The sequence below is a fragment of the Lytechinus variegatus genome, chromosome 6, assembly GCF_018143015.1.
Source record: "Lytechinus variegatus isolate NC3 chromosome 6, Lvar_3.0, whole genome shotgun sequence".
Taxonomy (NCBI): Eukaryota; Metazoa; Echinodermata; class Echinoidea; order Temnopleuroida; family Toxopneustidae; genus Lytechinus; species Lytechinus variegatus.
The window spans coordinates 1,650,374-1,674,029 of NC_054745.1; the positions used below are offsets into that span (position 1 = coordinate 1,650,374).

Sequence of the window (23,656 nt, forward strand, 5' to 3'; positions counted from 1 at the left end):
AGATCCGATTAGAACGGATTTTATTGTGTTGTTGGTCCAGTAGCAGATACAAATTTTGGCTAGTGCGAGTGTACGCACTGTGATTTTGCTATTCAATGTGTTAACGGAATTGTCACTTTTCCGTGTGTACAAAGTGTATGGGGAAACGGAATTTCCGTTTTCTGACATGCTGAAACGGAATTTGAGATTTTCTGAAACGGAAAAGGCCATTTTTGAAACGGAAAATCACTGTCCCTAAACATGGTCTAAGTTTATTGACCCTTAATGACCTTTGACCTTGGTCATGTGACCTGAAACTCAGGCAATGTATGCAGTAATACTCGATTACCCTTATGTGGATGTTTCATGAATTAGGTCCATATACTTTTTTTTAGTTATATTTAAAAAACCTAACATTGGTTAAGATTTCAATGTTGACGACGTCACCGCTGTCGGAAAAGCGGCACCTCAAGTACAAAGAACATGGCTATAGTCTCCCTCTGCTATGCAGGCTAGACAAAAATGGGAAAAATATAACTATATGGCGCATCTCCCAAAAGTGTCACTCTGAAAAAGGGGTGATTTTATTTTAAAATGTGGTAGTATTCTCAATCAAATGTAGAGGAGTAGAAAGTTTATTTCATAATCTAACTTCTATGAAAATTTCACTAGTCTCACTTCAGTGGTTTTGAATACACACCCTGTTACATAAAAGTGGTGCATTTCAGCCCATTCCAAGTTTGCAAGACTGCTGTATTTCTGCATTAGCATGATAACCCTCATTTTACCATCCAGGATCTGAGCAGGGAAATTTATGTGATCTATCAGGACTCATTATTTAACCTGGTCATGATCAGAAGGGTAAAAACCATCAAAAATGAAGTTTTTTTGTTTTTATTTTCATGATCAGTGCATCAACTTGATAGAAGGGCAAACCACGAGTGTATCATACTTTGCAAAAGCAAACATTACTTGTACAAATATTTTTAGTTTTTCATTCAAAAAGGTCCGGTGAATTAACTTTAGCCCATAATAAAAAGGAATGACATCAAGAATGCAATATTTTAAAATTGAGCATCAATTAAACATACATAACTTGTTGTCTCTATCATTGTGCATATTCCTTTATCAAACTTGAAATTGTTACTGTCAAATTATGTTTTTGCCCTTCCAAACATGCGCGATGTTATGATTAGATGAGCTTGGTTACATCTTGGAGAATGATCAAATGGGTTGATATGCTAGGCAGTGAAGAATATAAGAAGTGGTAGCAGTGCTGCATGTATGCAAACTTGGAATGGGCTGAAAAGGACCACCCTTACATAATAATGTTTACAAAGTATCAATGCCCAAGTATTGAAAAGCTTGTTTCCAAACAGTCAAAGAATATTTCAACAAATGTACCATGTGAATAGAAAAAAACTTGACACCTCCAATTTTAAGGTAAAAATATGTCATGAACACATGGCCGTATGCAGAGATTTTTCACTAGGTGGGGGGGGGGGGCAGCATGTGTAAACTTAAAAAAGAAAATCAAAAGCTTGGGAGTAAAACGACCGAGCTTGCATTGGGGCGTTTTACATGTTGCCAAGTGAAATTGAAGGATTTTGTGCATACTTTTGGTGAATTTTGTGAACATTTCAGTAAGAAATTAAGTTTTCAAAATTCGTGGGGGGGGGGTATCTGCCACCCTCCTGCGTACGGCCGTGCATGGAGGCATAATCATTATATACGGATGGAAAGAGTATCTTCTTACAAATAATTTGATACCATATTTATGTGGTATGTCTTCACACTTGGATAATTCTTTGCATTGATGTAAATTTTGATTTGCAACAAAGTAAGGCTGCAATGAATGAATCCTAATTTTTTGATGCCATAATCCTACATGAGTTAGTAAACATATTTGCACATCCCTTGTCAATAAAGTTAACTTGAGAACTGATACTGAAAAGTGTTTAAACAATTTAACAATTATAATGTACATTATTGAAAACAAATTTTTAAGTCGATTTTAATGATTATTACATCATTGACATCTGGAGTCATTCATTGCAGTGTCATGCTTTACTTTAGCACAAATAAAAATTTACATCACTGCAAAGAATACATGTACCTACTGATCATCCAAGCATACATACCCCATAGTATTTGGAAGAACATACTTCACTCTTTAGGTGGTTTCAGACTGCCTTGAAATTCATCAGTTCCAGGTATTTTCTGATCGGGAAATATACCCCAATCAGAAAATACCAGGTAATATTTGCAACATGAAAGCAAACTACACGTAATCTCCCCGAAAGAAAATACCCACTAAATAGTAGGTATTTTCAAAATTACGAGAACTTTCGCAGGGATTTTTCCAAGGTCGCAGGTATTTTGGCAATGTGAAAGCAATTTACGGGAACTTTTAGCCCAGCGTGTAGTTGGGCGCAGGCGCCTTGGGTGGCTGCTGAGCTAGTGATTTTGAATCTCGTGCCTTGTTTACTTATCAGACCATACTGCGCATGCTCGTAACTGCAGGAACTTATCCCGAATGGGTTTCGGGGCGGTGTGAATGCAGGCATAACTAATGGATAGTTTTACGCCTAAAAACATTCTCATAATTTAACAGGGATTCTTATTATCAAGGCGGTTTGAAACCACCTATTCATGCCATTTTTAATAATTATGTGTTCCTGATATATTTCTTTTTTATAAATTGGGGATTTCAGATGTTAAGTTTTTATTGAACTCACCCGGTATAATAATAATAATAATAATGTGCATGCATAAGATGGACAATATTTCAGTCCCATTCAAGATTTCAATATCTTCCTATGTACATGTATTACTGATACCAGTAAATGTAAAACAAACTGAAAGATGGATGTTTGAATGGTTTAAGGTTTTGTTTTTATGTATAAGTTAATTTCAAGACTAATACATTGTAAGATCTTTCTGATAACTTTCAGCTACACTCCTGAAGGAGTGCTACTGTATTGAAAAAATAGAAACATGCATGAACTCAGGGAACTTTTCCGTTGTATCCAACTTACCGCCTTTGAATATATCCCAGTGAATGCATAACCAGCTAAAGTGTGTGTGTCTTTAACACAGATGGACAGAGATGACACTGAATTCTGAAGCATGGCAATGGTATCTTCATCTTGACTCTCTATAGCTACATCAACCAAGAAATTCATCTCCTCAGATATCTCCTCCTCATCTTCTTGGCTTTGGGTGTACTCCTTTAACAAACATTTTGTGATATACTTGGCAATTGTTTTGTTCTGAGACACAGTGAAGTACAGAAGATACCTAAACTCTCCCTCCCTAGGGATCACTACTTCCTCAATCAGCCTGTTAAATTCATTGCGATCTGAATCATAGAGAGAAGCAAGATAGACTGCAGCCATGTACTCCTGGAAAAGTTTATGTGGAAAGAAGAATGTTGACTGCACGTACCGACTGCTCTTATCATGAATGGATGAGAGCTTTTTCTCCTGTGACAACACCCCTACTTTGCATGCTGTTTCCACAGAGTCTGAGTATTGTTCAAGATCTTCCTCATTAAAAATAAGATTATTTGATTGTAGTCCAGTAAAAGCAACCTTGGCAATTGGTTGCAGGGGTTTCTCAATTTCAGAGCGATATGTATTGAATAATGGGCTACTTAAATCTGGGATCTCTTTCTGAACATAACGCACCTTTAGGAATTCAAACACTTCACGGAATAATTCAGAGAATGTTTGAAAAGACTTCAACTCTTCTTTCTTGTTGTCATCAAGTTCTCTCCACATGTGACAGAGCATAGATATGTAGATAGGATATGGCGCCATGTTCTCTGATATGATATCATTGTTTTCAAACAATTTGATGAATTCATCTGCTGTAGCCTCAGTGTCTTTGAAGTAATTGCGAATGTAAACCATTGCATTCTCCCTGCTAAAGCCTTCCACATGGATGAATGTGTATAGTCTTCTTAAACTCTCATTCCATCTTATTTCATTGGCCTTCCATGGACGGCTTGTCACCATTATAGGGCAAGTACGAAGTTCATCTGAGCGAAGAATATCTTCAACAGTGATATCACTTCTGTCCAAAGAACTTACATTGGGTTCGGTTTTAGTGCTTTGGTGCATAGATACACTTGCTGGACTTGTTTCTGATCCAACTTTGAACTCTGACTGAGCACCTTCTGAACCTTGCTTGGTTTCAGTGTGCTGTACAACCTTGCCACTAACCTCATCTAATCCATCACAGGCAATGAATACATTTTCTGGATTTGAACGGATGTACTCTGTGATCTGACAGGCTGTTGCTGGATTGTCCTTTGAAAGATATGACTTAACAATCTGACCAATCGTGTATCGCTTGGCTTCACGCAGAGGGATAATGAGTACCCACACAAACTTTGGGAGATCTGGACTATCGTTTATCCAGTCCCATGCAATCTTAGCCATGAATGTGGTCTTTCCGGCCCCTGCCTCTCCTTGGACCATAATCCGTTTGGGGAAGATGCCATTGACTTTGAGATTAAAGAGATCCTTATACTCAAGTTTATTCCTTTTCTTTCGTTTTTCTTCTTCCAAGAAAAGGCTTGTGTACATATCTTCGAATGGCACAATAGAATCAGGATCTAGTGGATCAGCTCTTATCATACAGAAATCAGTCCTGTACTTGTCTTGGAGCTCATCTTTACATCTCTTGATCAGGTCAGGGGTAAGTGGTTTGGTCTCTGATACTGGAATTGTCACAGGTGTACCTAGAAAAAAAGTGACACACATCTTTTAATTTAAAATCATATAAACAGTCATAGACAAATGAGCACAGGCTCCTAGCTTTCGACTGATTTGTATAGCATTCTTTTAAACTTTTCAATCAAAATATCTGCTTTCTAGCATAAATTTAAGTACATGAAAATTCAATGACAATCGTAGCCTTTTTTTCTATTTTAGTGCTGATATTTCAATTTAAATTTCTTGTCACAATCACAAAATGACCTCAAGTAAATCCAACTAAATAGCTCATAAGGTGGTTTCAGACCGCCTCGAAGTTCGCCAGTTCCAGGTATTCTCTGATCGGGAAATTTACCCCGATCAGAAAATACCAGGTATTTTGGTAATGTGAAAGCAAACTACGCGTAATTTCCCCGAAAGAAAATACCCGCTAAATAGTAGGTACTTGGCGAAATTACGAGAACTTTCGTGGGGATTTTTCCAAGGTCGCAGGTATTTTGGCGATGTGAAAGCAAATTACGGGAACTTTTATCCCAGCGTGTCGTTGGGCGCGGCGGCGTGGGTGGCTGCTGGGCAAGTGATTTTGAATCTCCCGCCTTGCCTGCTTATCAGACCACACTGCGCATGCTCGTAACTTCGGGAACTTATCCCGAAGGATGTGTTTCGGGGCGTTGTGAATGCAGGAATAATTAACGGGTATTTTTTAGCCTTAAAAAGTTCTCGTAATTTAACGGGGATTCTTGTGATCGAGGCGGTTTGAAACCGCCTATAGTGTTTACATGATGTATGAGTGAAATCATGATAAATACATGGTAGAAAAGGGTAATGGATCATCAATGGCAGCATTGCTCAACATCCTGAACCCAATTCAGACATCAAGTGTAATATACCCTATACAACAAGTTTGCACACTAATATCTTCTGATTCATAACCTACCACCTGTCAATTTGCAATACCAACTCAATTTAGGAAAGATTTTGATGAGGCATCAAAATGCTCAAACAAACTGAAACATCACCCTTTATATAGCCTAACTCTATAAGAAGTAAGATAAGTGTATCATGATAGTGAACCCAATCAAGCGAATAGTTGAATAGGTATGTATTATTTTGTTTTAAGAATAACTAATTTAACTGATTTATTGAAGGCAGCCATCTTAGCTTCCTTCTTACCCTTACCTGTCGACTCTGTCAATAGATTTCCAATAATCAGTTTCTGAGACAGCGACACTAGACCACTCTTCTGTAAAGCCGCTGCAAGATGAGCCCTGATGTTTGTGTCTGGAAGCTGTTTATCCCTCCATCTTATGAATACTGTCATCAATGCATCAGTAGTATCTTGTGTGTCTTTCTTTATTTTATCAAGAGTCACAAACGAGATCTTCAGGTTAACGCCAATCCTCTTGTAGTAAGTAGGTCCAATTTCCATTGACAACATCAAAAGTTCTTCCTCACTGACGGTACTGTAAAATGAATGATAAATATCAAGAGCTAATATTATTGTGAACCATTATTCAGCACCAAGTATGAAAATGATCACCTACAGGTATTCCAAATACTGTCCAGTTTACTTCACTTGGAGGTAAACTGTCAGGCAGCATTTGCAAAGACTCTTTAGTCAAATATACAAAAACAGTAGAAATGTAGTTTTTTTTTCTTCCTCTGGGTGGTGATACCATGGGCAGGGGGACGAGTCCCCATCCCTCAATTTTCTAATTATTATTTATCAACTTTATAGAAGAAATCGTTTCATCCCCTCTAAAGTGACACAAAGTCTAACAAAATCCCTTCTAAAAATGTTTATAATAATCACATTACTTTAACTACTGGCAATACATGTATGCACATAGCACCTGACCAAAGGTCAGAAAAACATTTTTCATGCATGACATGCATCGTTCATCACTATCTTCACAGTTTATCAAAACAAATGGGGAACGAAGAGGGCCTACATGGCAGGATTAATAGACTAGAACATGTGGAAGACAATTTTTGGTATGGTGCTGCATAAACTGTTAACCAAAGTAGCAGCACATCTGAAAACTTATATTCTATAATACTTATAGAGTGTGTCTTTGATTGTTTTATAGTAAATGACCTTTTCCAGAGAAAAACACTGATTTTTTTCTATCAAAAAATACATAAAACCCTAATTTCTTTATCTTAATATTCAAGAGTATGATATCCAATGATCAATATAGGTTTATATTTTCTTAACCCATTATATTCTAACAGAGTAAAGACAGAGAGATCTTTAAAGATACAAACAATCTGGTCACATCCCCAATAATTTGTATTGATTTGTTTACATACTGTGGTAATGCTGACATGTCTACTGCTCCTGTTGAAGTTGATGCTCTTGAAGTTGTTGCAGTTGTTTGTCTGACATCTTTAGCATTTAAAAGAAAGAAATACAAGACATAAAGATGGCAATATATCAAAAAGGGACTGGGCCAGGATTTTACATTGCAATACACTTTCCGGATGGATATTGGACAAGCAAAAAACAAGAAAAAAGGTCCTCACTTTCAAAATGGAGGAGAGGCACACCTTGGGTAAAAAATGCATAATTATTTACATTAAAATTTTGACATGTTATACATGACATGATTGGCTACCAGACCATGCCAGATTATGTGACTATGGAGAATACCCCTTTCTTACAAGAAACAAGTGGAATGCCTCTGGCCGTCTCACCTGCATCACGCGGTTCAATATAGCAGCAGTGCTGACTTTGAATACTACTCTAACTCGCACAAGATGTTCAGTGATACATGGTTACTCTTATGTCCACTTTTTATGAACTAGACCAATAAACTTACAGAGATTCACCAAAAAACCCCAACATGGCCAAAGTTCATTGACCTTACATGACCTTTGACCTTGATCATGTGACCTGAAACTCAAACAGGATATTCAGTGATACTTGATTACTCTTATGTACAAGTTTCATGAATCAGATCCATAAACTTTCAAAGTTATGATGGTAATTCAACAGATACACCCAATTCGGCCAAAGTTCATTGACCTTTGACCTTGGTCATGTGACCTGAAACGTGCACAGGATGTTCAGTGATACTTGATTACTCTAATGTCCAAGTTTAATGAACTAGACCAATAAACTATCAAAGTTATGATGGTAATTCAACAGATACCCCTGATTCGGCCAAAGTTCATTGACCCTAAATGACCTTTGACCTTAATCATGAGACCTGAAACGTGCACAGGATGTTCAGTGATGCTTGATTACTATTATGTCCAAGTTTCATGAATCAGATCTATAAACTTTCAAAGTTATGATGGGAATTCAACAGATATCCCCAATTCGGCCAAAGTTCATTGACCCTAAATGACCTTTGACCTTGGTCATGTGACGTGAAACTCATGCAGGATGTTCAGTGATACTTGATTAACCTTATGTCCAAGTTTCATGAACTAGGTCCATATATTTTCTAAGTTATGATGACATTTCAAAAACTTAACCACAGGTTAAGATTTCGATGTTGATTCCTCCAACATGGTCTAAGTTCATTGACCCTAAATGACCTTTGACCTTGGTCATGTGACATGAAACTCTAATAGGATGTTCAGTAATACTTGATTAACCTTATGGCCAAGTTTCATGAACTAGGTCCATATACTTTCTAAGTTATGATGTCATTTCAAAAACTTAACCTCAGGTTAAGATTTGATGTTGACGCCGCCGCCGCCGCCGCCGTCGGAAAAGCGGCGCCTATAGTCTCACTTTGCTTCGCAGGTGAGACAAAAACTATTTCATCAATTGTGGATGTTGAGTTACAAACCTTTACAAACCTTTAAACTGTCATACCCAGAAAGGGAGAAAGTTATAAATGACAACAAGCCACAAAAAGAATGTTGAAGTTGATGTCAATCAATATCAAGATCACATAACACGTCTTTCAAGTGCCTCCTCCTCCTTCAAAGAGGAGAGTGGTAGAAGCCCGAGTGTGACAATGATGCAGTATGGTATAGAGAATGTGAGTTGAGAGGCAAATATGACCATAAAGCAAGAATTCAGGATGACACATTATCAACTTTGAAGAGGACAGTTGTTATGAAATTAATCTTGTCTTTTTGGTTGATGGTATTTTACTCTTGAACATCATGCCAAAAATACTTTCATACATGTAGTTGAGATAAATGTTGTCTTTTTGCACTTGTCATGTGCCACTCACGTTTTGATATAGGAGGGTACCATTTTCCATAGAGGTTTGATTGATTTTGACTATATGTGTTACATAGGCACACTATTTACATACATGTATGGGTACTCACAGTACTCCTGGACAACTACTTGGGCATGAATCCAATCATAAGTGATAATGGTCAGAAACCCATGTCCAAAATTTGTCATGTCACTTACACACCATTTTTTAAGCATATCTAATCAACGAATTGTAAAATTCAAATCAAACTGGGAGTGGCCCATGCCAGTCCTACATTGTATATAATATAGTAGTCATGATTGATTCATAACCTTTAAGTTTAAAGATATGAGCCCTTAACCCTCTCTAATTGCTGTGTCACTCACGTTTGAAAATGACCAATTGTAATAGTATTGGAAATCCTTTTGAATGTCCTTCATTCATAAAGGCATGTTATGCACATTTTGCAAGCAAACCAATTATCATACTGATCCCTGATAATTAAAATATTTTTATTTTTAAAACTAAAGACATGAACAAATGTAATTAACCAATGTATATTCATGTTGTCTATTAGATATTATCATTATCTTACCTGTTGTTTTCTGGATTAGATTCCCAGCTAAAAGTTCTTTGGACAATCCCCCTAAGTCACTCTTTTCTAATCCTTCTGCAAGAAGAGCTCTGATATCTTCATCTGGACGTTGTTCATCTCTCCACCGTGTGAACATTGTCATCAATGCATCCTTGTAATTCGATGAATGTTGGACAATGATATGATCAAGTTCAGCAGATGAGATTCCCAAATGTATCCCTAAATCTGAATAGTACCTCGGTGGGATGAGCTGGGCCAATCTCAAAAATTCTTCTTCGGTGACAGAACTGAAAAAAAATATATTGCAAGAGACGAATGACAGACAGACAACATGCAGACGCCATTCCTATCCATTTCTAATCTCGCTTTCACCTCTAGTCGATGAGACAGAAAAAACAGCCCATTAAATCCACACCCCATGTTTGTCACCAGAACAGTACATTCATGTAAATATAGTCAACAATAAAAACAATTACTGGCGTTCACTACAACATAATAATAACGGTATATTTACCCATGGTAGCCACTTAAGTTCCGAAAACTAAAACTGTTCTCCCAGTGGGCACTGCTATTATTATTACCTGTCTAAGCTAGGCTACCTCTTCAAGTGCACAAGGCTTTTTGAGGAATTAATTCCTACATGTACCCATTTACCTCACCTGGGTCAAGTGCAGCACACTGTGGATGAATTTCTTGCTGAAGGAAATTACACCATGGCTGGGATTTGAACCCACAACCCTCTGTTTCAAAGTCCAGAGACTAATCCACTGGGCCATGACAATCCAAGAAAAATAATTTTCTAAGACTATCATAAGACAAGTGGAATGCCTCTGGCCGTCTCACCTGCATCACGCGGTTCAAAATAGCAGCAGTGCTGACTTTGAATACTACTCTAACTCGCACAAGATGTTCAGTGATACATGGTTACTCTTATGTCCACTTTTTATGAACTAGACCAATAAACTTACAGAGATATGATGGTTATTCAACAAAAAACCCCAACATGGCCAAAGTTCATTGACCTTACATGACCTTTGACCTTGATCATGTGACCTGAAACTCGCACAGGATGTTCAGTGATACTTGATTACTCTTATGTACAAGTTTCATGAATCAGATCCATAAACTTTCAAAGTTTTGATGGTAATTCTACAGATACACCCAATTCGGCCAAAGTTCATTGACCTTTGACCTTGGTCATGTGACCTGAAACGCGCACAGGATGTTCAGTGATATTTGATTACTCATATGTCCAAGTTTAATGAACTAGACTAATAAACTTTCAAAGTTATGATGGTAATTCAACAGATACCCCCGATTCGGCCAAAGTTCATTGACCCTAAATGACCTTTGACCTTAATCATGAGACCTGAAACTTGCACAAAATATTCAGTGATGCTTGATTACTATTATGTCCAAGTTTCATGAACCAGATCCATAAACTTTCAAAGTTATGATGGGAATTCAACAGATATCCCCAATTCGGCCAAAGTTCATTGACCCTAAATGACCTTTGACCTTGGTCATGTGACGTGAAACTCATGCAGGATGTTCAGTGATACTTGATTAACCTTATGTCCAAGTTTCATGAACTAGGTCCATATATTTTCTAAGTTATGATGACATTTCAAAAACTTAACCTCAGGTTAAGATTTCAATGTTGATTCCTCCAACATGGTCTAAGTTCATTGACCCTAAATGACCTTTGACCTTGGTCATGTGACATGAAACTTTAATAGGATGTTCAGTAATACTTGATTAACCTTATGGCCAAGTTTCATGAACTAGGTCCATATACTTTCTAAGTTATGATGTCATTTCAAAAACTTAACCTCAGGTTAAGATTTGATGTTGACGCCGCCGCCGCCGTCGCCGCCGTCGTCGCCGCCGCCGCCGCCGTCGCCGCCGCCGTCGGAAAAGCGGCGCCTATAGTCTCACTCTGCTTCGCAGGTGAGACAAAAACTGTACTTTCCTTTGCCAGAATATAGCATTTACAATGCTAGTCCCACATGTAGACCTTGATGCCCATAAGGTTCCATGACATTGATTCTGGTGAAAATTGATCCAAGTTTGGGATTCTAATTCTTTTGGGATGCAGTAGTTTATATTTTTTTCTTTCTCTTCTATTCAGAGATGCTAACTGATAGCTCAAAAAAATCCTGAAAACCCAGGCCGGGGTCCAGGGGCCCGCCCAGGGCCCCTGGCGGGGTCAAGGGCGAAGCCCCCTGAAGCTGGAACGTTTTCTTATTCTTTAGAGGGCTGAAATCATTAATCTACAGTAGTACATAACAAATAATTAATGACATAATAAACTTCATATCATAGGCAAGAAAGGTGCTAAAAAAAAAAATCATGTAACCCGTACTCATTACGGTACGGGTTAACCTGCTGCGGGTTAATATGCTGCGGCCAATGGGTGCGACTCGGGACGGGTGTATGTAGCAGCTGGGGTGCCCTTTTTCACTCACTGTACTCATCAAAAAGACAATCCTATACTATTGAAAATCCATAAATCACAATTTCTATCAAAATGATGGATAGTTCACACATATGAATTGATGAATACGCACCAGAGAACACATATTTCATGGTAGCAAATAGGTTTTCAGCTGAAATCCCGCGGCAGACAACCAATCACTCACGCAGCAGCAGGCAATTGCAGCCACACCGGGCCGTGCTTCGAGCGGTTCTACCGGGCGATCGCCCGACTGGGATAGCGCTGACACCCGTATCCCTGCAGGGTATAGAGCGGCGTTTGCAACTGCTACAATGTATTGCTCGCGCGTACCGTGCAAGTACAGTATACCAGCTAAACTTCATGCTGCGCACAACGCTAATAATTTTCCGTCTGCGCAAATTGGCCATCCAAAATTGAAATTGCGCTCTCCGTAGCGAACGTAGTTTGTTTGGAGGGGAAATTTTTACGGATATCACTTTGACAATCGATTTTTTTTCCCGGAATATTTTTCAGCAAAGGAAAAAATCCGGAATTCCGGAAAAATCCGGAAAATTAGCAACTCTGTCTATTTAAATCTTTTTGGGTTTTGATTTGAATGTAGGTCCAGAATTCGGTCGGTCCCTGACCACGGTCGATATGGTAAGTTAAACCTGGATCCATGCAGTTTGGAATTAATGTGTATTATTATAATATTACATTATAGTGTAAGAATATGGTGATGTGCCTTTTTCTTACGCTCTAGCTCTCTGCGTTCTTTTTACCTCAACTCATCCTTACCTTCTATTATTCTTTTCCATTTCCATTCTCATTCAATAGGTCTACCCACACAAATTCTGGAAGAAATAAGAGGAGAGTGTATTAAAATACTTGTGCTGTTATGTATATTACACAAGACTGAGCAGTAGACCTACAGACACATTTTTGCTAACACGAATTACATACTAACTTAAAAATAATCAACACTACTGTAGATATTTCCTTAAATTATTAAGAATTCAGAAGAATGTTTGATGAGTACTTTAAATTGATTCAAGATAGATACCTCTTTTATTATTCTGTTCAGAGAATTCCAGAATTTGGGTCCTGTGAAAAATATAGTTTTGCTCAAAATTACTAAGTGATAGTCATTTGACTGTCTGGTATTATATGAAAGCAAGGTATTATTTCTCATAAATTTCTTTTGTAGGTCATTAGGTACACTATTTCTATCTAGCTGATAAATGAATTGGAATAACTGTACACGTTCAAAATCAATGACTTTAAGGATACGTTTCGGACGAAACAAATCCATATATCTAAAGGGCACATTACATATTATCCTTAGTACTTTTTTCGGAAGTAGAAATACTTTGTTGAGTCTTGTTTGAGAGGCATTTCCCCATGCAAGAATCTGATAATTAAGATACGGTAAAATTAATGCACAATACAACATGGATAGCGCCTGTGCTGGAAGAACCTTTTTAAGTTTCTTGACGACACCGATATTTCTTGCAACAGTTTTACAAACATTATTGATATGAAAAAGATTTAAAAACAATTCGAATGTTTGATCTGGATTTGTCATTAAAACTAATGAACTTTTAACTTAAAATTTCTTCATACATGTAGTAAGCCAGCAACTTATTCAATACACTATCGCCTACATGTATGTTTAGAAAATTAGAAGAAAAAATTTCTTTCTAAGAACAACCAGAGCTTGGAATTTATTGGATCCTACTCTAATTAAAGAACAAAATATCTGTAGAAAGTTTCAGAGCAGCACTCTGACCCACATGAAAGCAGCACGCTGTCGATTCACAGTCTACAGCCCTACCGGTAACTTCAGAAAGTTACCAGTTATTAGCCACGTATGTGCAAAGCGCCAACTTAATGTGTTCCGCCATCTTGCTTGTTGATTGCCGATAAAATGCGCATTTTCAGATTTTTTAACGCTTAGTCATTATCCATGACTGAAACATTGACCAATCAAAAACTAAGATTCTATAAGAAATATGAATATTCATATACGAAAGTATAAATATGGATAATTCAGTTTTATGTGAAACTTAAACACAATTCTTCAAAATTGGGTTAGTTTTATGTCTGTAAAATGACCCTTAAAACCAAAGTTTTTTTTCGAAAAATAAGGGTTTTCCCAAGTTGTCATGGTAACATGGTTGGAGTTAAAAAAGCTTAGCAAGCACTTTATTTCAGTGATCGAGGATGTCTTTGTTTACGGTATACATCTACAAGAGTTATAACATTTTTTTCCAGACCGGACCATGCATGAACTTTCAAAAAGAGATATTTTAGGCAAGTTTTTATGATTTCCGGCAATTTTCTGACACAGGCATTTTGAAGACGTAATTTTTTTTACAGAATTAGAAGAAGACATCATGGATTTTCCTAATTATCATGACCGATATGCAACTTACTTGTAAATAAATCAAAGTCTATGATTCATTTTCGATAATGAAAAAAGAGACATTCAAGTCTCTGATTGAGAGCCGCAGATTGAACATTCGCACGGCGCAATGGTAACGTTTTCGCCGAATTCGTCGGGGCGAAAACACCAAGCGAGCCGTCCCACTCACCAGTCCCGAACGCTGCGCTGTATGTTTGATGATATATCTGGTGCCATTTCGTGCTTATAAATTGTTTTTTTCTACAATGCCACTATCTCATTAAAATTATTTGTCATGATAACATTGGAAATATTATCGTTTAACGGCCCAAAGGATTGACTGTAATAAAATACACTTTGAAATATTGTCAGAGAGTGATTAGTTAGGTGATGTTTATGGTCAGAATTTAGTCATGGCTTCGGGTGAACTTACGCGAACGCGGTCACTTGCTCACGGGGCGAGTCGGCCTGGCCCTTTGGTGGAAGGCCGTTACGTGCAGTGCAGCAAGAGCAGAGTTGGGGAGTTAAGTAAAAATACTTTGAAATTAGTAATCTGCAACTATTTTTTTGTCTTACACTTATCCCTTTAGATTAATTAGATAAGAGATTAAAATTCTAAAAGTTTAAATCCAATTTTAGACAGTGGCATAACAAAGAGTGGAGCTTTATAATTATGGGGGGGGGCCTTGCATGCCCCCAATTCAGAAAAAAAGGAAAGAGAATCTTGCGAAATTGTTCAATTGGATTTTGTAACAAAAACATCAAAATTATGCTCATGTCGGTTGCAACTTACTAAATACTTTTTAAATTTTGCCTGATCGATCGATCGATCGATACGCCATATCGTATATAACCCTCAATTATTTTCGCTCGTTACGCCACTGATATAACAGCTAGTTTATGCCAACATTATTTGGTTGCGGGATCAAAGCATCAGCTATAGCTAAACATTTATACTTTATGCCTGTTCAACTTCAAATACAGGTTTAGGCCTGTATTTACGAGAAGTTTTTAAGATCTATGGGTGCCTTTATTATTTTATTTTCAATTAAAACAATTATTAATTATGTATTAATTTAGTATTAACCTCCATGATACATTTTATTGTGTTAAATCATGCCATTTCTGTTATATTAAGCCCTTGTAAAAACATGCCAAGTAGCAGACCCCCCTCCCCCATATATAGAAATGTATATAAAATGAATTGAACCCCCACCCTCCCGCTTCCCTATCGAGGACAAAATGAAAAAAAAAAATTCAAAATAATTGACCGCCCCCCTTTGACGAGGCAGCTGTCGGTGGCATGATGTCTTTGACTTTTTTTGCGTGTAAAAATAATACTGAAGAAATATAGGGGCACTCTAAGTGTCCCCCATGAAAATTGATCTGGATCTGCAAGTGCATGGGGCTGCGCCCTCTCCGTCATAGCTACACCTACACCATGGCTCCGTAACACAAAGATTAGCGATCAATCGCTAAATGAATTGGCTAATCAAGATAAATGTTACACGCGCATTTAGAACCAATCAGAAGCGTTCTTTCATATTTGCTCTTCATCGCAAACATTTGTGTTATGGAGTCCATATCTTTACGTTCTAGCTCTCATATTTTTCAGCTCCCTGATTTTTTGGAAGAAAAAAAAACAAGGCGAAAGAAAAGAGTGAAATAAATCCAATACGATTAATCACAATTTGAGTTGTTTGAAAGAATTATAGGCCTATCAGATAAACTGAATTAAATTCTACAACCATGATGAAGGATATTAAACAGCAATCTTGATAAATTCTGGGTTTTTTTTTCAAAATCAGAACCAATTAACCTTTTTCTGATTTTTCTGTCACTTTCCACATTTTGAAGAAAAAAAATTAAGTTGTTCATCGACGCCCTGTAATACTACATGATGAAACTGTATGTATCCCCACTGGGTCCCCTCTCTCTCCCCCCACCCCATAAAGCGCCTTGCTCATTTCTCTTATCTCACCTTGACCTTACTTAGTTAATCTTAACGATTTGGCGGTACTGTCAAACGTGACTGGTCGCCATCATAGCTTCATCCCCAACAAAAACGAAACAATCACAATATTCTGTTCGACCCAACATCATTCCGTTCAGTACGCGTAAGGCCATACGTGGGCTTGCACAAACAACGTGGGTTCTCAAAAACTGACCCGCATTTGGACTGAAATTGTGATTAAAATAAAAATGTTATAAATATCACAAAAATATGGGTGTAATAACGGATATTTGATTAACGGAAAAACATCAACCGCTTATTCATAAGCACTCCGGAAAAGATTTGAACGAGGTTTTTATCAATGGTAATCAAGAGGAATTAGTGTATAGATGAATGGCGCTCAACGTTAGCCGGGTGAGGGCACGGGCTAAATCTGGCCAGAATCTGGCAATATGGCGTCGCCCTTTAAGCTGACGTTGGGTCTATGGCTCGTGCACGTACGTGTAGCTGAGACCAGTAGTACAGGTGTTGATCAGAAAATTGGGATCGTCCAAGTTTACAGGGCTCTCAGTTTTCAAAGATTTCTCATCACAAGAAATCTATGAAAGTTCCACCGGACAGCCCGACCCTGGACAGCCCGACCCGCTGCCCTGGACAACTGAACCGGGACGAGTTGTCCAGGGTTGGCTCTGAATCGGACAACTCGACCACTTGAATTCTTCTTCAAAATTTCATTAAATAAAATTTCAAACTTTACTTCAAAAGTATCATCCCGCATAATCCATGTTTCTTCAATACATTCTCGACAGTAAAATTGACATTTCAGTGCATTTTGAGCTATTTTGAAAGAAAATAAAATGAGAAAAATCCAATATCGCCGGCAAGCTGTGTTCATTCAACTTACAACTAGCAAATGAGTTGATTTTTCTGTCACTTTACATATTTTAATGGTGAGTGTGTGCTATTTTGTATTTTCATATTCCATTTTCACATTTCCTATACTTATCTAAAGTTATTGCATTTCACAAAACTGATACTTAATGCAAACTTTTTGAGATAGTTCACCTGGAAACGACACCGATACGGTGCTTCGCCTCGCCGGCCAGCTGGGCGACCGGCTGTGCTGTGATTGTGACTGAGTGAGGCAGTCAGCTCAACTAGCTGTGCGAGGTCGATCTTACTTATTTTAGTTAATTTTCCGTCTCTTGACACTGCCCATTTTCCAGTGGCGAGAGTGTGCTACTTTTGTATTTGTATGCTTCTTCCACTTATTAAACAGGTTCTTTTTAATGTCACTAACTAAAAGGAAATAGATTTGAAAATGTCTCGGTAGCCGGCATACCGGTATGTACATGTAACTAGTTGAAGTTTTCATTTTTTGTAGGAAAGTGTCATTGTTTATTTTTGTTCTTAAGTAACTATCACAATTTTTTATTGTTTTCTAAGTTTTGAAGAGCAGGGGGGTAAACAACTGACAATAGATTGGGTATTTATAACAAGTGGAATGCCTCTGGCCGTCTCACCTGCATCACGCAGTTCAATATAGCAGCAGTGCTGACTTTGAATACTACTCTAACTCGCACAAGATGTTCAGTGATACATGGTTACTCTTATGTCCACTTTTTATGAACTAGACCAATAAACTAACAGAGATATGATGGTTATTCAACAGATACACCCAGTTCGGCCAAAGTTCATTGACCTTTTGACCTTGGTCATGTGACCTGAAACGCGCACAGGATGTTCAGTGATACTTGATTACTCAAATGTCCAAGTTTAATGAACTAGACCAATAAAACTAAATAGGTTCATTATTGCGGATTGAAATAATCGCTAGAGGGTATTCATTTGTCTCGCAATCTACTATGGTCAACAAGGAAATTCGTGATCACTCTCGCAAAAAGTGTTCACTGGCTTTCTAGGAAATTCGTGATCACTCTCGCAAAAAGTGTTCACTAGCTTACAAGTTCACGAGCTTTCGAGTGCCGCTGCAACTCTTTATCAAGTGACACGGATTGTCCGATATCGTACTCTATTTATACTAACCTCCAAGACCGTACGCACAAACGCGAGAACAATAGGTGGGCACTGATCCGTTGTGTGATTGGTCAGGAGGTATGCAAATAAGCCGGGGGTATATGCAAATACGCCGTGGGTCGGCAATATGCAAATGAGACCAAAATTGGCGGGCTCGCTAGTTTCCCGTGGGCGGGGGTTGACTGGCTGAGCGGTCCCTCGATGGTGGCCGGGAACGATCGGGTCGGCGTGCAGTGCCAGGTAAGGGGGTATTGTGCTGTCGGATGGTTCGCATCCAGAAATCGGGGATGTCGATCCCGCTGTCTCTGTTGAAATTGTTAGGACAAAGACGTATACTAATAGCCTCCTTAATCCTGCGTGTATACCAATGTCTTTCTTTGGCAATGCAATGTACACCCTCCCAATCTGGGTGGTGTTGCTTCTCCCAAGCATGTTCTGCCACCGCGGATGTGTCGGTTCGCTGTAACCGAACATCGCGCTTGTGTTCAGAAATGCGTTCAACTATCGGTCGGGCTGTCTCTCCGATGTAAGACCCGTCACATCCCTGGCAAGGAATGTTGTATACAACCCCCGCCCACTTTTTGCGAGAGTGATCACAAATTTCCTTGTTGACCATAGTAGATTGCGAGACAAATGAATACCCTCTAGCGATTAGACCAATAAACTTTCAAAGTTATGATGGTAATTCAACAGATACCCCCGATTCGGCCAAAGTTCATTGACCCTAAATGACCTTTGACCTTAATCATGAGACCTGAAACTTGCACAAAATTTTCAGTGATGCTTGATTACTATTATGTCTAAGTTTCATGAATCAGATCCATAAACTTTCAAAGTTATGATGGGAATTCAACAGATATCCCCAATTCGGCCAAAGTTCATTGACCTTTGACCTTGGTCATGTGACCTGAAACGCGCACAGGATGTTCAGTGATACTTGATTACTCTAATGTCCAAGTTTAACGAACTAGACCAATAAACTTTCAAAGTTATGATGGTAATTCAACAGATACCCCCGATTCGGCCAAAGTTCATTGACCCTAAATGACCTTTGACCTTGGTCATGCAGGATGTTCAGTGATACTTGATTAACCTTATGTCCAAGTTTCATGAACTAGGTCCATATATTTTCTAAGTTATGATGACATTTCAAAAACTTAACCTCAGGTTAAGATTTCGATGTTGAATCCTCCAACATGGTCTAAGTTCATTGACCCTAAATGACCTTTGACCTTGGTCATGTGACATGAAACTCTAATAGGATGTTCAGTAATACTTGATTAACCTTATGGCCAAGTTTTAACTAGGTCCATATACTTTCTAAGTTATGACATCATTTCAAAAACTTAACCTCAGGTTAAGATTTAATGTTGACGCCGCCGCCGTCGGAAAAGCGGCGCCTATAGTCTCACTTTGCTTCGCAGGTGAGACAATTATCAAAATTGAATAGTTTATTGAATAATAATAATATAGGATATTTATATTGCGCACATATTCACCTTGTTAGGTGCTCAAGGCACTCCTATATTACCTTAAAAATGAAATGTATTCTGCTGAAATTGAAAAAACTTAACTTTTTATCAAAATCTAAAGACTTGCTTTTCGTTTTTGATTACTGTCGCAGCTTTTTTAATGCAACTTCCATTGGTAACTGTGGGTCTTCTGGAGGAAGCACTTGCGCTGTACCAGGGATGAGGAGAAGAGGTTTCATATACTCGAAAAGCGATGGCCTTTCCATTTCTTTCACGTGCAGAAATATTACCGATTTCCAATGTCTTGGGCATCAGAGCGGCAGTCCCCTGATCGATGAGGTAAATACAGCTTTATAGATACAATAAATCAATTTGAAATTTCAAAGTGAAATTTAATTTTTTGGGGGTATTTTCGAATTTTTAAAAGAAAGAAAGGACAATTGAATTGAATAATGAATTCACTTTTTTTTTCTTCATACATTGTTTGAATTGAACGAAAAATTTACTTATTTTACTTATAGGTTTCATAGAAGTTGTAACATTTCAAATTAGTTTTTGGGTATGGTAATGCGAAATTTATGTGGATCCTTTATGTTATGTAAATCTTCAAGAAGATACCAGATATGGTTCTAGTGTGTTTAGCAAATTAACTTAACTTTGATATATCAAAATTGTATTTTCTTCTAATTTGTTCAAGACAAGGTGAAGATTTAAAATGGTCGAATTTGTTTTATTATCAAGAGGTGCAGACTGCAGATCTTCAAATATTTGAAAATTACAATAATTTTGTCAATAATTCATTTCATACTTTATTTCATCTTTCCAGCTGTTTGACTTAGTTGAGAGAACATGGATTGCAAACCGTACATTGCTTGTTTTTATTTATAAAACAAAATTGTAAGGAAGTGCTGAAAGGACAAGTCCACTCCAACAAAAAGTTGATTTGAATAAAAAGAGAGAAATCCAACAAGCATAACACTGAAAATTTCATCAAAGTCGGATGTAAAATTAGAAAGTTTTGACATTTAGAAGTTTCGCTTAAACTTCACAAAACAGTTATCTGCAAATCCTTGCTGGTATGCAAATGAGGAGACTATGACGTTATCCACTCACTATTTCTTTTGTATTTTATTATATGAAATATTCTAATTTTCTCCTCATTGTCAAGTGATACGATTAATTCCTCCCTGAACATGTGGAATTATCATTGTTTAATGCTAATATGGTTCAGTCAAGTTAGTCCTTATTGTCAAATCAAATCTATTAAAAAAATGAAATATTCATTATTCAAACAATAAAAAAAAGAAATAGTGAGTGATGGGCATCGACTTATTCACCTATTTGTGCATATATCACTGTTTTGTGAAAAATAAGCGAAAATTTAAAATGTCATAACTTTCTCATTTTACATCCGATTTTGATGAAATTTCTAGCACTATGCTAGTTTGATTTTCTCTATGTATTCAAGTTAGCATTTTCCTGGGGTGGACTTAACTTTTAAAGAACCCTCTGTAAGTTAGGGTTACGTTAGTTGTCATGGTAATCAAATAATGCAATAAATTTTGAAATGTATATTCTTAAATCAAAAGGGGCAATTAATAATTATATGTTAATTTGCATGGTTACTATTGTAGCTTTAAGATTGTCTATATTGTTACATTTGCACCCAAAGCAGAGGATATTGTTCTCAATCGGAGTTACAAATCAACAAATATAGTATGGGCCCACATGAATATGTGAATATGTACTAGTAATAGTATACAAATATAGCAGGCTTTAAGGAAGTATAGCAGGAATTATTTGTCTGAAGTTGGATTGGCAATTGCTTTTTATACTAAGAGGCAAAAGTATGACTGGGCACACATGAATTTGTGAATATGTAAATAGTAAACAAATATACCAGGAATGGTGCACTATTTGATTTTCTTTGTATGTTTTTTTCTTTCAACAGCATAACAAAACCATGTTTTGTTATGCTATACTGTTTGTAAGATATAACAGAAAATTATGTGTTACTTAGTAATTTTAGTTGTGATCAAGTTTATCACATTGTTACATAGAAAATAAAGAGTCTACTAAAAAGTATTGTGAATATTGGGTTCTATTACTCCCATGTATTTTTTTCTGCTGAACATTTGACCTTAAAGTGCTGTGGTGATTAGATGGACAGTTTGGGAGAGATGAAGTTGAAATTGGAGGGATGGAGATGATATGAATAGGATGGTTATGAAAAGTGGGTTGGAGATTAAAGGAAGGATGGAGATGAAACGAAGGATAGAGATGAGAGGAATAGATGAGAGGAGGGATTGAAATTATGATGGAAAGGATGGAGGGGATGATGATGAGAGAGAGATGAAGCTGAGAGCAGAGATGAGGAGGCGATGGAGATGAGGGGATGTAGAAGAGGAATGGAACATCATCACCAGTTCACCACGGTACACCACCAACATCATCTCTATCATCGCCACCATCACGATCGTCACAATCATTGCCATCACACCGCCATCATCATCATCACCACCATAATCACTATAATCATCATCGCCTTCATTATCATCACCATTATCTTAATTATCATCATCATCATCACCACAATCGTTATCGCTATATTCATCGCCATCATTATCATCATCACCATAATCACTATCGCTATCATCGCCATCATGATCTTAATCACCATCATCACATTGTCATTCAACATCATCACCAACATCATTGTCTCTATCATCGCCACCATCAATATCACAATCATTAGGTGGTTTCAAACCGCCTCGATCACAAGAATCCCCGTTAAATTACGAGAACTTTTTAAGGCTAAAAAATACCCGTTAATTATTCCTGCATTCACACCGCCCCGAAACACATCCTTCGGGATAAGTTCCCGAAGTTACGAGCATGCGCAGTGTGGTCTGATAAGCAGGCAAGGCGGGAGATTCAAAATCACTAGCCCAGCAGCCACCCACGTCACCGCGCCCAACGACACGCTGGGATAAAAGTTCCCGTAATTTGCTTTCACATCGCCAAAATACCTGCGACCTTGGAAAAATCCCCACGAAAGTTCTCGTAATTTCGCCAAGTACCTACTATTTAGCGGGTATTTTCTTTCGGGGATATTACGCGTAGTTTGCTTTCACATTACCAAAATACCTGGTATTTTCTGATCGGGGTAAATTTCCCGATCAGAGAATACCTGGAACTGGCGAACTTCGAGGCGGTCTGAAACCACCTATTGCCATCACCACCATCATCATCACACCAACATCAACATCACCACCAACATCATTCTCATCCATCATCATAATCATCGCCATCACCACTATCATCATCGCCATCATTATTATCACCATAATCTTCATCATCATATCACCATCATCGCCACCATCACCACCATCATCACAACATCATCATTATTGTCATCGTATCACCAGTATAATCACCATCATAATCATCATCAGCATCATCATGATCACCAATATCATCATCACCACCATCGTCACCGTCATCACCAATGTTCATCATTATCATCATCATAAACATCATTATCATCATGACCATCATCACCATCGCCACCAACAGTCTTTTCATCATCTCAGGAATATTATTGAGAACCTCTTGGAAATGATGCAATCCATTGACTCGATCTCATCAGTGCATGAAGTAGTTGGGTTTGTTTAGCTTTGGGTGCACTGGGGGTCTTGAACTTTTGTAGGGGGCACCAAGATAAATATATGTTGTGGGGATAGTCCTGCAGACCAAAGTTTAAGAAAATCATAATTTCATTCTCAAAAACACGATTAGTTTATCTCAAAAGGCCTAAAGTAGGACCGTCACTCTCTTCTCCTTTCTCTCGCTTTTTCTGCTTCATTTTCCCCTTCTTTTTCCTTTCTCCCC

The 23,656-nt window shown here is 37.8% G+C and overlaps 1 protein-coding gene across 12 annotated transcripts in view; it reads right to left on the reverse strand.

Moving 5' to 3' along the window:
* LOC121416801 overlaps positions 1–16,347 on the reverse strand; it is a 35,541-nt gene extending 19,194 nt beyond the window's left edge. For 6 of the 12 annotated variants that reach the window (XM_041610313.1, XM_041610310.1, XM_041610307.1 and 3 more), the window contains exons 1-5: positions 12,697–14,963; positions 9,462–9,748; positions 7,014–7,089; positions 5,880–6,163; positions 3,018–4,726 (exon numbers count right to left, since the gene is read on the reverse strand). In XM_041610313.1, coding sequence (XP_041466247.1) covers positions 3,018–4,726; positions 5,880–6,163; positions 7,014–7,089; positions 9,462–9,748; positions 12,697–12,728 — 2,388 coding nt within the window. In that variant the 5' untranslated portion in view covers positions 12,729–14,963. Of the gene's footprint in view, positions 1–3,017; positions 4,727–5,879; positions 6,164–7,013; positions 7,090–9,461; positions 9,749–12,696; positions 14,965–16,283 lie in introns of those variants that run through there. The other 6 variants (XM_041610312.1, XM_041610303.1, XM_041610311.1 and 3 more) reach the window with 4 other exon arrangements.
* Between the last annotated feature and the right edge of the window lie 7,309 nt (positions 16,348–23,656).